The 16,407-nt window shown below is 40.3% G+C and overlaps 1 protein-coding gene across 7 annotated transcripts in view; it reads left to right on the forward strand.

The window, feature by feature from the left end:
* Positions 1 to 16,407, forward strand: part of PPP2R2B (protein phosphatase 2 regulatory subunit Bbeta) — a 439,499-nt gene that overhangs the window by 179,654 nt on the left and 243,438 nt on the right. Inside the window, exon 1 of one of the 7 annotated variants that reach the window (XM_055332681.1) lies at positions 15,252 to 15,324. The exons of the other annotated variants lie outside the window; for them this stretch is intronic. Within the exon in view, the coding sequence (XP_055188656.1) occupies positions 15,288 to 15,324 (37 nt within the window). The 5' untranslated portion in view covers positions 15,252 to 15,287. Of the gene's footprint in view, positions 1 to 15,251; positions 15,325 to 16,407 lie in introns of those variants that run through there. 7 annotated transcript variants of the gene reach the window in all.

The following is a 16,407-nucleotide window of genomic DNA, read 5'->3' on the forward strand; positions in this document are numbered from 1 at the left end:
GGGAAATGTTCTGCTACCAAACATAATAACCAGAGTGCATTGAAAATCACTAGCAAGTATTCATTATTAGCATCCAGGTCCCCAGGGGCAATCTCAAGCCCTTTATGAGGGCTGGTCAGAAATGTGCCAATGAACCTGGGGTGAATAACATTAGGCCAGTCCTGTCAAAATATTGGTAATGCTCAATGAAAAGAGCACAGCTGTAGACTGACATTCCTAGACTCTGGCATTTGCATTTATGAAGAAACTAAAGGTCCAATATCAGCAGTTAGCTGAGGGAAGGGAACTGAGGTTTCTCAAGTATTGTCTAGTCCACATGTTTTCTAGGTGTTTCACATATGTTTACTCATTTAATCTCTTTCAACAACTGTGAGCAAACGGTTTCATTAGTCTCATTTTTCAGACTGAGAAATTTCGAGCTTTGGAAAAACAAAGAAACTTATGTAAGTTCAAATACTTGTAAGTGGTAGAACCAGATTGGAAGCCATGACTCCATGGACCCGAGGCATATGCTCTTTGCCCACCCTTGCTGCCTTAGGTCAGGATTTGGTGGGGGGCGGGGGACGGAATGCAGGATATAGTCTCTGTTTTGCATATATCTCCATGGTGCACATTCAGTGCTGCTGGACTGTCTTATTCCATTTTTCTAGAAGGGCAGTGCACAAGTCTGGGCCTTCATCATGGTCCCACAGGAAGGAAATTGAACTCCTCCACCCAATGCCAGAGTCCTCAGTTGACCTTCTCTTCCAGATGTATTTTACTCTATAAGGAAAGAAGGAAACTCTTTATGGGATTGAGCAAATTGTGAGAATTAGCTGGGTTTTTAGATGCTTGTCCATGTCCCCTGCCCTTAGCTTAGGATGTTAATGGTGCAGTTCCCTGGCTGTGCTGGGTTGGCTCCCTGGGATCTTCTGGACACCCGTTCTCCGGAGCTGGTAACAATTCCTATAGTTGGCTCAGAAGGAATGGATAGAGACAGCTGTGTGATGGCAGGTGTCCTTTGCGTATAAATGTGAAGGTGCATGAGGCCTCGTTTTGGCCAGAGAGACTTGCCGATGCTGTTCGCCTCATCCCCCATTAAGGAAATTGCTTTCCCCAACCTTGTCATCTTTACCACCAATTCGCCTTCTTTTGCCTTTCCAATAGAATGCTAGAATGAGGCTGAAAATCAGAGCAGACCAGAGCTGATGTAACTATCTCTTTATAAGACCATTAGGAACTGTGTCTTAAATAACCCAGGAACCCTTGAATTCTTATGCTCTAAGTTCACTGTGGAAAGAGTGGGAAGTGATGATGGTAAGATCTGTATGTGTGAAATCCACAGAAAACTAATTAGTATTAATTTTGGAGACGGGGTCATGGTAACGGAAAGTGATAAGTATGTATAGAGGGGGATGTCAGACTCTCAGTTCTGTGCTTTAGAAGAAAGAGACCTGATTGCTTACAGCAAATGTAGGGAAATGAAGGGAACTCTGGATAAGGAGCAAGAAGAGTGCATGGGATCTCAGGGTCTGGAGGGACCCTGAAGGGTAGTGTTTTAACCCAAGACAGGTGAGATCTGCTAGTAGGAGGGTGCCAAAGAGTACCTTACCTGTGCTGGGCTTGATGCAGGGGGACTGGCAGCCTCATCCTCCACATGCATTGCCAATTCCACTGCTGTGAATCCACGAGGTAATGAATCTGAAGTCATCACAGAATGGCAGGCAACCTCCTCCACTTCGTGTAGGGAGGGGACTCATCTCTGTGACACTCAGCAGATACCCAAAGGTGCAGAGGGTAGACAAGCTGCAGACAGCTCTCATGGAGAATGCTGCAGCAAGGTGCTGAGCGCTCCCAGGTGGTCTAAAGGACAAAACTTGGATCCTCAAGTACAAAATATCACCAGAAGGTGTTGTAACCAAAGAGTAGAGCTTTACAAGAACCTTGAGGAGAGTAACATTGCTCATGTAACTTTGTAGAAGTCAAGTGGGGGCTGGGGACACCCAAGTTAGGAGGTTAAGAGGTCAGTTGGTTCATTATAGTTGTATTGCTGTCATTGACATTCTCCTCTATCAAATAATAACGTGTCTTCTTGACACTTGAACGGATTCAACCATTACAGAAGAAGACAAAGCAGGGGCACGTGACTGGCTCAGTCAGTAGAGCATGTGACTCTTGATCTCAGGATTACAAGTTTGAGCCCCACGTTGGATGTAGAGATTACTTAAAAAATTTTAAAACTCTTAAAAAAAAAAAGAAATAGACATAGTCAAGCATGAATTACCCTCTATCCCTACATTCATCCCACTTCCCTGCCCAGAGTTAGCACTGTCATTAGTTGACTGTGCTTTCTCATGGCCACCTTTGGATGTATTTTGATACATTTAAATATACATGTACACGGGCAGCCTGGGTGGCTCAGTGGTTTAGCGCCGCCTTCAGCCCAGGATGTGATCCTGGAGACCTGGGATCGAGTCCCACGTTGGGCTCCCTGCATGGAGCCTGCTTCTCCCTCTGCCTGTATCTCTGCCTCTCTCTCTCTGCCTCTCTCTCTCTGTGTCTCTCATGAATAAATAAATAAGATCTTTAAAAAATAATAAATAAATATACATGTACACGTGTACATTGTGGGAGGGATTGTTTGCATGATTGAGTGTATACTGCTTGTTTTGTTTGTACTTTGTTTTTTTCTTCCACTCAGCAATCTTGAAAGATCTTTACATGTCAGGACACCTACACCTGCCTTGTTCTTTTTAATGGCTGCATAATGCACTGTGGTATGACTGTATCATGGTTTATTTAGTAGTTCCTTGTACATGGATGGAAAGCTATTTCTGGCTTTTTTTTTATACTAAATATGATGCTGTGGTGAACTATCTATCTATCGTTTGTGTTCAAAAGTTCTCCTTCCTGGTTTTACCACCTTTAAAACCAAGAGGCTAGTTCCTATTTCTCAGCAAAGAGGCAAGAAGGACTCTTTGGTCCTTTACTTCTTTAATAAACCTTGGATAAGTCATGTAACTGCATGAGCTTGCATTTCCTAATGTAGAATATGGGCGCACCTGGCATATCTACTTATCTGTGCAAAGCACTGTATGTCCTATGACCATTTTGAATTCAAGTGTTCATAAAGAACAAGGTTGATTGGTAGCAATTGAGGAAGGCTTGCTATGTGCCAGGACCAAACTTTGAGTTTTGAAGGATTTTTCTTATTTAGTCCTCAAAACTCTAGAGGTCAATGCTGTCCTTATTCCCCATGAAGTGAAAAGTTGAAGCAAAAATGAGATTATTACTTGTCCAAGGTCACCCACCAGTAAGTGGCAGAACAGAAGTCATTTCAGGGTTTGACAGTGTAGTATATGGACACGCCTGCTTAAGACAGAAGTTGTGATGTTGACACGGGGAAAAGATTATTCATTTTTCTACAGAAAGGTGATTTTGAATCAATGCCAATACAAAAGGCCTAATTTTTATCAAAATTTAAAAAATGAACAGAGGGAACGTTCGAAGAGGATGGAGCATTATATCCAGTGAGGTAGAATGCACATGAGAAGACCTGGGTGTTATTCCCAGTCCCACCATCATAATTAGGTACTTTTGCTCTGTGGGCTTCAGTTTCCTAATCTCCTAAAATGAGGCTAACGATGGGGGGAGGGGTGGCATGCTCTCTCTGGATTTTTCTGGCTCTAAGTTTCTTTGATGCCCTATGTCTGTATTTGATGTGCTGTGTCGTTTAGACCTCTTTAGTCTATTGTGACATTGTGCTCATAGGTGAGCATGGGGGACACAGGCATTGGCTTTAAATGGCCCCACAACTCCAGGCTTGGCTATAGGAACCAATGGGTCAGATCATCCTTCTGGCAAGAAGTCTCTGGTGCAGCCAAGAGGTGGAGCCAGAAAGGGAAGCATCTCTTTGCCAAAAGCTGCTGCAGATGGAGGAGCCAGTCTGTCTGGGCGGCCCATGACTTTGAGAGGAGCCATTTGGCAAAGTTGTTGGCAGGAGCTGCCTTGCAGCGTGAATGCTGGAGACTGTCCTGGCTGGAGTGAATCAGGGATGCAGCAAAGGTGCCTGGTGGAACAAATAACCATCTGGTGAGCAGGGTGCTGCTCATCTTGCCACACTGACAGCAAAGAGCGAGTGCCAATCGGTGAGGCTGGGCTCTCCATGCCACGATCTGACAGGCACAATAAAATGTCTCCCCTGCTGTTGTACACTCCTTGGAGGGGGTTGTAAATCCCATGTGAATCTCTTCGTGTGGAAATCGGGAAGGCTCTAGTTTCTTCCACTATTAGAGGAAAGAAAATTCACAAAGTCAAACAAAATATACTTACTATATTTGTTGCCAGCTGCTGTGTTGGTTATGCTGGTGACTAAGGTGAATGAAGTAAAAATTTCTATTGTATTTGAGCAGATGATACTCTGTCCTGCTCAAAATACACTTAACCCTCCAAGCCAGCCTTTGTGAGTCTATGCTGTGCTCACCTCTCTGTTACATCAGGTGGCTGAGGTGGTGGAGTCAGACCCCGCCTGGTTCTGGAATCACTCCAGCAGTACTAGTTCCATGGTCTTGAACAGGTCACTCTGTCTCTGATGATTTCTCTTACTTAGAAAATATGGCAGGTGTTGAAGCAACATGCCCTGGTTAGCATGCTATCATTTATATGTGAGAAGTATATTAAAAAGAATGCCTCTCTTATTCTGTGCTTTTGAGACCAATGCTTGATGGTCAATTGGAAAAATCAAGGCAGAAGAAAAAAAGTTTGAATGCTGTTTTAAATAGCATTGCCTAGTTTTGATGAAGTGTCTGTTGAAGAATCAAGGCTTCATCTTTGAATATGAGTCTGCTGATGGGGTCTTGTATTTTTCTTGTACAAACCACACCCAAAATGACAAAAAGCATGTCTGAGTTTGGTTTCCTTGAGGTTAAATGACAGCATAAACACTTGAGAAGCCGTCTTACCACCGACCCTTCTAGATTTTTTACAGCTGTCCCATATCTTTCATCTCTCCCACATTTAATCTGACAACTCTGTCATCTTTTGAAAGCATCTGACTTAGTTTTCGTACAAAATAATCCTCTTCTAACTTTCCTCACCATTCTTCATCACCTTCCGTGATATTTGGTTAACTAACAAGTATAACTGGCATCAAGAGATATGGGAACAAACAGAACTGTCTCGCGGTAAACATGCGTCTGAGCCAGAAGCAGCAGGAGTGTGCCTGTGTCCCAGAGATTAGCCTGCTAAATTAGCTGTGAGTATAGAGCATCCTGTAGGCCCGTTTTATAGAAGCAACAGAAGGCATTTTTTCATCCAATAAGCCTGCTTCTTAGATGTCTGTTAAAAGAGCTTCTGTGGGGCCCCTGAGTGGCTCAGTTGGTTGGGCAGCCCACTCTGGGTTTTGGCTCAGGTCATGATCTCCGGTCGTGAGATCAAAGCCCTGATTCAGACTCTGCATTGAGTGCAGAGTCTGCTTGAGATTCTCTCCCTCTGCTCCTCCCCGGTTCAGCTCTCCCCACCCCCAAATAAATAAATAAATAGATTTTTTTCTTCTAAAAAAAAAAGAGCTTCCATTTTAACAATGGTGAGGAGAAAGAGCCACCATGTACTAAGTGCTTGCAGTGTGCCAGAAATTGAGTACCATTCTTTGTACTTAATATATTCTATGTGATATACTATATATCATGCGTGTATGTTTATATTGTGCAGTATATTGATGTGTATATGATACAGATACGTGCACATTTGCGTGTCTATTTCATTTACTTCTCACAGCTAACCTCAGAAGTATGTACAATTGAAGCTTAATTAGGGGACTTTTAGATCTTATTCATCATTGTCCGATATCCATCTCCTAGCACAGTGCCTGGCAAATAGTGCACATTACATGTTTATTAAGGAACTAAGTGGATAGGCTCCTATTTCACTGATAATGAAACTGAGGCTTAGAGAACTTGTAGGATCTGTCCCGTGTCAATCAGCAGACTCAGGATTTAAAATACAGGAGTGTCTGACACAAAAATATAAGTTCTTAAGAACGAAGTTAGGTATATTAGAATAATGTGGGGGTTTTAAAATAAAACTCTCAGACATATGCTTTCGGTTAAAAAAACCATCCAATAGGATAATAATTTGATAGCTCTACTTTGCACAAGTATGTAAATATTCTAGAACAGGAATTGGTAAACTTTCCTATAAAGAGCCAGGTGGTCAACATTTTAGGTTGTGCTAACCATACAGTCTATGTCCCAGCTACTCCTCTCTGTCTTGGCTACATGTGGTCATGGCTGTATCTAGCAAACAACTCTGTTTACAAAATCAAGTGGTGGCCCTTGGATGGTAGTTTGCCCATTCTAAAGAAATGTTTGGAACTCAATAGTCATTCAAAAAATGTTGGCTTTCCAAATGAGTGGTTGCAGTACGTGCTGGAGAGACTATCTATCTATCTATCTATCTATCTATCTATCTATCTATTTATTTATTTATTTATTTATTTATAGACTCTTTTTGAACAGGAATGGCTTATGGCCAAAGTGGAGTCTTGGTGGGTTTCTGATAGGTAATGAGGAGGGGCAAAGACTGTCTTCATAGAGAAGAGGGGTCTTTTGCAATATGAGAGGGCAAAAGTATGGAAAGAGAATAGCATACTATTTGAGCAAATTAGCTAGAAACTAGACACATAACAGACTTCAATAGCCCATTAGAATCCCTGCACATAACCTTACCTCTCTTAGTAGTGTCCCTCAAATGTTCACTCCATAGTCATTTAAAAATACTTATTATATACAAGGCACCATGCTAAACAAACAAAAGAAACCCAGTGAAAAAATTAAAAACAAAGACTCTGTCCTTATAGAACTTGCATTCTATTGGGAAGACACACATGAAATAAACATAAACATAAGAATATGAATATAAATTTTATTAAATACTATTTAGAAAAAGAAAAGCGCCTATGAGAACAGAAGATATGTTCACTGATGAAAACTTGGACTATAAAGAAAAGTGAAAAAAAGAAAATTGATTTTACCTCTAGCCCCAGACATAAACATTACAAATATTTTCAATGTATTTTCCAGGCTGTGTATGTGCATGTGCGTGCATGTGCGTGTAAGAGAAAGGGATGGATGCTACTGGAATTATATGTAAAATGGTATCATATCTATTTTTGTTTTGTTTGTTTATGTTCCAAATAAAACTGAGCATTCTTCTATAACATCGTATAGTTCACCCACAATTTTACCATTCATCTAATGCTGGAAGTTTAGATTATTTCCAATATTTTTCTATAATAATTGTGTGATAAATAATTGCTCTCTAGTTATTTTCTTAGAAGAGTTTTCTAAAGTCAAGATTCCTGGGTTAAATGGTACAAACAATTGTTTCTAGATACAAACAATTAAGTTTCTGGATAATAATTAATATGCTTTCTAGAAAAATCTGTACCAAGGAAGACCTTTGTGGTTGCTGTGGCTCTTTCTCACCATTGCCTGGTCTGTGTGTTTCCTCAACCTCACATTGTCACAGATTTTCAGAGGGAATTTACACAGGTGGAGTAGAAATAAATTCATAAAGACATAACCATTGAACCTTAATTTGCAACTTTGCCCTTGTCCTTCCCCAAAGCCCATGTACTTCTACCCAATCCGAGAGGGGAGGCAAGCTCAATTCTCAGCCTCTGCCATGAAAGACATGGGTGAGTCATTCGTTCTCTGGGATTTAGTTGCCCATCTATATTAAATATAATGACTTTCATGGTTTCAGGCCATCGGTTGTACATAAGTATATGGAACCTGGTGACCCAGAAATGTTAATTTTCCTCAAACTGATAAGTAAGTGACTTCGAAGAATGATTGACCCACTGTAACAACCAGTATGGATGTTTAATGAGCTAGTCCTCTCCTGGGGTTCAAATTTGACATTTCTGAAAGCTGTGATACTTTTTTTTTTCTATTAATACTGTGTGTGGTTCAATGCAATTTGAACTCAGGTAAATCTATGGAAACTAAACTTTACCTATCATTGACTTAAGACTTGCAGACATCTCTAGCTCTCCTCCAAAAGTTGGGTGCATGATTTGATGGAATTGGAAAGTATAAATCTTATAAACTGCCAGTGGGATTGTATTTTTAGTGAGTGATTTTAGTCCCTTTTCAAAATATATGGGCTGTCTGCATTTTAGCAGTCACTGGGGATTTTAGGTAGGAGTTGTTTTGAAGTCTCAATCCATTTTGTGTGAGTATTTGGGACATATTTCTCCCTGGAAGTGAGAATACAAAGTTCTTCGAGACATTTTTTTAATTTAAAATTTTTATGAAGTTTTAAAAAAATGATACATAGATAGTGACCTAACAGGCAGATAAAATTTAAAGGATACATGGCTGTCTGACTAGCTGGCTGACAGGCTGGCTGGCTGCGTGGATGGGTAGCTATTTGAATGGATAAAGATTTGTGATAATCAGGAGACTCAGTTGCTTCTTCAGAGGACTAAAAGTATTAAAACATCTTCTAGAAACATCAGTTTTCAATTATAATTTGGGATTGTAATATTAAAATCTCTCATCTCCTTTCTCTTCTCTCTAGGAAGCCAGGGCAGGTGGGATGGGGTGAGAGAGAGAGTATTGATTAGGGCAGCACATATTCCTGGGAATATGCTTCCAGGAAGCCCTCACTGGTACTGGTTTTAAAAAGGAAATATGACAGAGGGGAGAAGAGCTGCCCTGGACAATCCTGAGCTAACAGAAAAGACTGGGACAGTTCAGTGCTTCCAACTGACATCTCTTGCAGTGACCAATACTTAATCCCATCCCAGTTCTGTAGGATTAGCCTGGATGAAACTAACATTCTATGCTTTGAAAGTCACAGCCCTCTGGTCACTTGATAGGATGTAGGGAGAATGTTTTTCATGCAGTGGCATTTGTGAATGAGGTGTATTTCCCAGTAGGTTCTCTGACCCCTTGCAGGGTCAGAGATCAAAGACTTGCTGAGGTCTCCCCAGGACCTGAAGAACTCTGTGCACAGTGGTGAAAAAAAAAAAAGCAGTCGGATTATCATATTGTGCTTCTGTTGCCAACATGCTTACTCAGTCCCTGAGCTTCCTCAGCACAATTTGAGATGGAAATTTTCTGATCAGAATTTTTCCTATAAGTCTCAGAAACTTGGATTTAAGCCCATTATGTGGGCCAGGCTTTTTCTTTCTCCAGTTACTTGACAAGCAGGTTGCCTTTGAGTCACTCATTTGGATGGCCTTGAACTAGACATTGGCACGTGCTGAAAAGACAAAATATTTTCCCGCTTGTGTTTGGCCCTTTAAGAAGTTTGTGCTGTCGACTATTTTGTCCTGTGCTTGTAAACTTTACTGCTTCCTGACTGTCCCCTCATGTCTCTGAGTCTCCTAACTGAGATCCCAAGTCAACCATGTGGGCTTGTCCTGGGTCCTCAGCATCCCAGGCCATCCCTGCTCCCTGCTTCTATATGTACCATTTAGTACCTGGTACCTGCATGTCCTGCCTTGAATCTTCATTTTCCCATGAATTAATTTTTTTTAATTCCTTGGGTTTTTTAAATCATAACAATAGTGCTATGATATATAGATATTTTCCCCATTTCATGAATGCAGACACCAAAATCCAAGTTTAGATAGCCTGCCAGGAAGAGGAAGACCTGCACATTGTCTCCCCAGCTAGAAAGAAACTCGTGGAAGATAATTACCACCCTTTCACTCCTTTATCCTACAGATGACAGTACAGTGCTTGACACATAGGTGCTTTGTAAGTGGTTTTGAACTTGATTTGAGTTGGAGAGTAGATTGATAATATCACTGTAGTTAGGACATCAGCCTATTCTTTGCTCAGGAGTTTAAACTTAAAGCTCCGTCCAGATGATCAGCCTAGGTTTTCCTACCCCGACTAGAGTTTAAGGATGTGCTATATGATTTTTGCAATCACTTGGAAATTGTGCCAGCTAATTAAGAACATAGCCTATTATTCAGTCACTCATTTTTTTTTGTTTATATGTTTTTTCATTTTACTCTTTAACCTTTCAGCAAGTATCAGTTGAACAACTAAAACCTCACTCATGCTATAATGAGTTGGTATATGATGACATAAGTATGAAAAAAATATATCAAAGCTTATTACCACTGGGTTATGTGGGGAGGAGAGGAATAAGTACAAAAAAGACTATTAAAAAATTAAAGGAAGCCATATCCATGATAAAAGTGGTATATATAATATTATTTCTCTTCTATAAACTTCTGTGTGTGTTCATAAAGAATTCCATGGAAAGAATGGCTAGTAGAATATTAATGATTGCTATGTCAGGCTGATGAAATTTTAATTCTTACTGTTTATATTTTCTGATGACAGTTTTCAATAAGTATAAACACTGTTTCTGTAATAGGAACAATAAAGCTGTCATTATGGTGAAAACAATTCATGGAGTGTCCACTACGTGCAAATAACAAGTCTGTGGATATCAGTGTAGTAAATATCCACCAGAGTTCTTCGTTTTTCTCTGAAGTCACATTAATAATTCTTCAGATAAAAATCGGAAAGGAACCTGGAAGAGTAGTGATATATAAAGACTAGTAACTCTAGAATTTTGTAACAAGAATTCCATTTGAGTTCTCTTACCTGTAGGTCTGTGTGCAGGGGCTTTGGCAATGAGCTTGGCCCTTAGCTTCAGAGCCACCTTTGTCCTGTGTCTGGGCTGAAACAGTAAAGGTCAGGTATCACTGACCTCAGCCAATCACTTCATAAGGGGGCTAGGAAAGGGTCTGGATAAGTCATTGAAAATATATTGCAATGATGAAAAAGCCTTCTAAGAAAAAATGTCCTAGAGCCTGGAGGGTCAGAGCCAGCCCCGTTGCACACGAAGGATCTCACAGACTGTGTTTATTGACATAGAAGGTGGTTTTAATTACCCTGAAGGAATTTCTGGCATGTTTTGCCAAAGCCAATCTTTAAATGTTTAATCAGTGGATTTCTGACAACCAGGCCTACTGGAGAGATCTGCATATGGGGGAAGTTGGTCAAGTGTAGAGTGTATTGCAATGTGGCTGCTAGTGACGGAACATGGTAGGTTTATTTTATCAGATAAATTTAGGCCTAAAAATACCAAATTCCACCCATGAAATGATCTTGGCTTTGGAGGATTATGGCATGTTTTATGTCTGAGAAGCTTTGGTTTCCTTCCCAGCCATAGATCACCATCTAAACAAACTCCACTACCTCTGCTTTTGGTGTCCTGAAAGTAAATTTGATAAGGTGATCTAGAGCCAGAGTTTAAGTGATAAATCAACCAGCTTCATAGTCCCACACTAGTGATTTGAAAGAAGGAATATGCCTTTCCAAGTACAGGCCCAAGGAAAATGTAAACTTATAATCATTTACTTTAATTTTACCCATTTGTGTTGACCACAAAATATTTTAAGAAAAAAACTAAAATAGGAAAATAGCATGAAGGTGTCCCATCACAAAGCCATTTTAATCTGTCAGATAACTTGAGGGGAAACCAGAGTCTAAGATAAATGTAAAAGCACCAAAGAAATTGTTTCCTTGATTTTTGCCTCTTTGCTCCAGTGTCTAGGTTGAATCCTCCTGCTAAGACTATAAAAATAGTCAATAGTGCTACATACTATCTTTGATTCATCTCTTCACATTTAACTCCAGATGGAATTTCTTTTTTGTTCTCCTTGCATAAAAACATCCTTCACACTATCCCCTTTCACTGCTGTCCCAACTAATCTACACAGAAGCCAAATTCTACTCTCTAATGTAGACATGCAAGGGAGAGTAAGTGGGCACCTTGAAATCTGAATAGGAATCCAAAGGCATCTTTGGCAGGATCTCCTGCGCCTCCCTTTGAGCTACTGAGAGTGTCTGTGTGCTGTAAGTGACAGTGGTTTAGTGATAATCCAAAAAGGATGGAAAGGTTTCTCAGGCTATTTCATACTGATGTTCACTGATCTGTGGACTTGCCAAGCTTACAGGGAAGTAAGGCCAATGGAAATGAATCCCTCTTAACCATAACAACTGAGCAAACAGTTCCACAGATATTTTTGGTACAGCTGATAACTATCAAGTTTAAATGATCCCTCTTCCTCTTGTCTTTTAAACTAGTCTGTAGGTAGGGGCCCTTGGGTGGCTCAGTTGGTTAGGCCCCTGCCTTCTGCTCAGGTCCAGATCCCCAGGTCCCAGGAGGGGACCCACACTGGGGGTCCTTGCTCAGAGGGAAGCTTGCTTCTGCCTTTCCCCCTGCCTGCGGCTCTCCCTACTTGTGCTCTCTCTGTCAAATAAATAAGTAAAATCTATTAATAGGAGATCCCTGGGTGGCTCAGCGGTTTAGGGCCTGCCTTCGGCCTGGAGCATGATTCCGGAGTCCTGGGATCGAGTCCCACGTCAGGCTCCCTGCTTCTCCCTCTGCCTGTGTCTGCCTCTCTCTCTCTGTGTGTCTCTCATGAATAAATAAATAAAATCTTAAAAAATATTTTTAAAAAATCAATCAATCAATCAATCAATCAATCAATCAAGTCTATGGGTAAACCAACTTGGTTTAACCAGGTTACTGGTTATTGCCAAATCTTAGGCAAGGAAAGAGTTACATAAAATAATGTCATCTTAAACTTGTGAAGGGGATTTATATTTTTACAAAGTATTTTCACAGCTCTTACTACTCTGCACAAAAAAAAAAAATTGGTGAATGAGTTTCTTATTTCCTCATTGTGAAAACTGAAATCTAGTAGAGTTAATCAATTTGCCCAGGATCACATAGCTGGTTTGTGGTGGAGACAAGACAGAGGTGCAGAGATCTGATCCCTAAAACAGAGCTTTTCTCATGATGTTAGAAACAGAATCAACTTTTATTGAACTCTCAACTGGATGAAGTTTTGCAGACTTGGGGAAAAAATGTTCATTTTTGCTGACTCTCTCTGCAAGATATTGGCTACCTACATCCTTAGCACAAGGTTCTTTGGTTGAAGCAACTTGGCATGTCCTTTGTTGGGCATTGGGTGTGGGGTATATTGCATTTCTAAGGTCATTCATTGTTACTATTCCAAATGGAAGGGTCTTGGGGCCATACTTCTGGCCACTGCCTTTGGTGCAAGCCTCAGAGAACTAGAGTTTAACATGTATGAAGATGTGGAGAAGGCAATAGACTTGGTTCAGCTTCGTGACTGCATATGGCACCCAAATATCTAACTCACAAGTTTCTGCCACTTAAAGCAAAAAATAGACAAGAAAGAATGGATGCATTATCACTAACACCATTCTTTTCCCTGGAAACATAATATAAGGGTAGTGAAGCTACATTGACTGAATGATTCTAACATGTTGTATATTTCTTTTGCTTCATTTCCATTTAAATATGTGAGCAATGAATTCTTTATAAAGAAAAGAGGCTTACTACTTAAATCATCTACCTCTAATTGCTCATATGTAAAATCAGGATAAGGCTAGTAACTACTTCTATGGTTGTTGTAAGCATTAAGTGAAATAGTTGTACAGTGGGTAGCTCAGCACGTTTCATAGATGAAACATCAGTTAAGTGGTTGTTTGGTTCTCTTTAGTATTTCTAGAAGACCTAACTGGTCGTATTATTTGCACCGGACCATACATTCTTTCTGCCCACCAAATCCCTAGAATCCTACTAAGGATTCTACTAAGAAAATAAATTTAAGGGATCCCTGGGTGGCGCAGCAGTTTGGCACCTGCCTTTGGCCCAGGGCGTGGTCCTGGAGACCCGGAATCGAGTCCCGCATCGGGTTTCCTGCGTGGAGCCTGCTTCTCCCTCTGCCTGTCTCTGCCTCTCTCTCTCTTTCTCTATCGTGAATAAATAAATAAAATCTTTAAAAAAAAAGAAAGAGAATAAACTTAACGGGTTAACAACACTGACTCTGGAGAACACCAGGTTTGTATTCTGGCTTCACCACTTGCTAGCTCTGTGACCTTGAGCAAGTTCAGCCTTGCTAAACACAGGTGCCTCCTCTGTAACAATACAGATAAGAAAGCTGAATTTCCTAAGATTGCTGTGACTATTAAATACAACAGTGTATGTGATGTACTCAGTATCAAGTGTGTTGTAGCTGCTACATAATGTTGGGTTGTGTTTTCATTAATATTAGTTCATCTATCTAGATCCTAAACAAAATCATTAGTGCCAAAAGATGGTTGTTTTCATTACAAAACAGAGGAGAAATAATGCCCTAACCTTAATCTATGATCCAGTATCAGATCAAAACATTGATCTTTTTAAAATAAATATAATCTCATATAATAATATATGGAATCTTGTGAGAGTCTAGGCCAACTGCTGCCCTTTTCTGAATATGAAATAAAGCATTAGGAAATGAAAATCCATTATCTACTCTATGCAACATCAGTAGGATAGTTTTTAAAGGTAATAGCTTTGAGATATTAAAAAATTAATGATAATAAATAAATTATAAACCTCCCTTTCTATATTAGTGGTATGTTGAATCTTCTTATTAAGGCTTAATTTTGTTGTTGTTGTTGTTTTTAATCCTGTAGCTTTATTTTTAGTACTACTTGTATTGCCTTATTCATTGATTCTTCTAGAGTATAATCCCAATACACTTTAAGGGAAAGAGAGGCTTTTCTAATCAGTGAAGTGACCCATTCCTGTTTCTGAATACTTGTAGTTGCTTAAAAGTTATGTGTACCAGAGCAGTCTGTATTTTTACACATTGCTCCTAGCCCTAGACTGTGAAGCCTTACCTCAATAGCTTTGTATCCTTGCACTCTTGATCCCTGTTTAACTACATGAAGGTCACTCCCCTAAAAGCCCCCAGGCTCCTGAAAACTTCGTACAAGTCTTCTGGCCACTGTTTTCAGTCTTAATGTTTATTTGAACCACCTGAAGTGTTGGTTAAATATAAGTTGCTAGGTTCCTCCCAGAGACTCTAATTAAATAGGAGTGGGAGAGAGCCCGAAAGTTTGCTTTCTAGTGGAGTCCTAGGTAAAGTCCCTGTTGCTGGTTGGAAGCAACACTTTGAGAATCCCTGCTCTCCAAAATGTGAAGGCAGCCCACTACCAGTTGAGGCTGAAGCACAGAGAGGTTTTATAGTGTTGGCTACTTTACTGTATTAGCCTGGATTTTGCCAGATGAGGAGCAACCTCCTACCAAGAGGCTATGGGGGGAAGGGGCGCTTGGGGAGTGTGTAATGCACCTGTATGTTACCAAAAATTGAAGCATCACTATCTCCTGGAGTCTGGATCTGAACCCCATGTTTGTCACAGGAGCCAAGGGAGAAACCAAGACAGAGAATAGTGGCACAATAATGAAGCATGAATTATCCAGATGAAAGCACCTATGGAAATAAAGGTATTAGTATTATTATTTATACCTACTATTCTTAATAAAATAGCAATATGGAAGTGTGGAATAGTTCCACTTGCTTTAAAATTGCTCTGGGGGACTCAAATAAATTAATTCACGTTTTAGAAAGAACGTGTAGATAATAGGCACTGTTTGACTTAGTGTTTTCAGAATGTGTTTTGATGAAATGTGTTGGTACACAGCGATAACAAATAATGACTGGTTATAAAGCTAACCAGGAGAGAGGCAAGGCTCTGTAAGAGTAGATCCTACTGTATAAATGCTAGTAGCAAGGTATGTAGAATAGGCTAGAAAATTAGGCAGATGTAGTAACTGCTCTAACAGAGTAAAAGCATTGGGTCAGGAGGCGAAGAAACAGACAAGAGCTTCTTACTGTGTACAATGAAGAATGAAGGGCCTTACCAAATGGCAATTTTTTGAATTAGGAATGAAATCTGGAAATTACTATGTAGAAAAAACAGTAACTTCTAACCCATATTAAATGCGTGGAGGCCCTTTAGTATAATCATGGAGCCATCCTACCTGATTGGAATGAAGTAGCATGAAGGCTTCTGCTAGCTTTGTTTTACTCACTTCTTGAAACTATGTGGTGAGACTGTTGAGCTTCACAGCCTCCACAATTGGCCTCCACTGTATGGGGGCCCTGGGCAATAATACCTGGTACCAAAGAACTCTAATTTTTATTTGAGAAAAAGAATCCTTAGAGAATTCTCCCCTGAGGTGGAAGTTTGTAATGGAGATAGATAAAAACTCTAAGTCAGATTGAGGAGTAACACCTGCAGAAGTTTCTTTTATTTATTTTTTTAGATTTTATTTATTTATTCATGAGAGACAGACAGAGAGAGAGAGAGAGAGAGAGGCAGAGACACAGGCAGAGGGAGAAGCAGACTCCATGCAGGGAGCCCGATGTGGGACTCGATCCCAGGACTCCAGGATCCCACCCTGGGCTGAAGGCAGGCACTAAACTGCTGAGCCACCCAGGGATCCGCTAGAAGTTTCTTTTAAGAAAAGGTGTGGGGGGAAAGAAGAGTTTTCAGACAAATACGTTCTCTAGGAAAATGAAACGAA

This window comes from Nyctereutes procyonoides, unplaced genomic scaffold (assembly GCF_905146905.1).
Source record: "Nyctereutes procyonoides isolate TBG_1078 unplaced genomic scaffold, NYPRO_anot_genome, whole genome shotgun sequence".
Classification (NCBI taxonomy): Eukaryota; Metazoa; Chordata; class Mammalia; order Carnivora; family Canidae; genus Nyctereutes; species Nyctereutes procyonoides.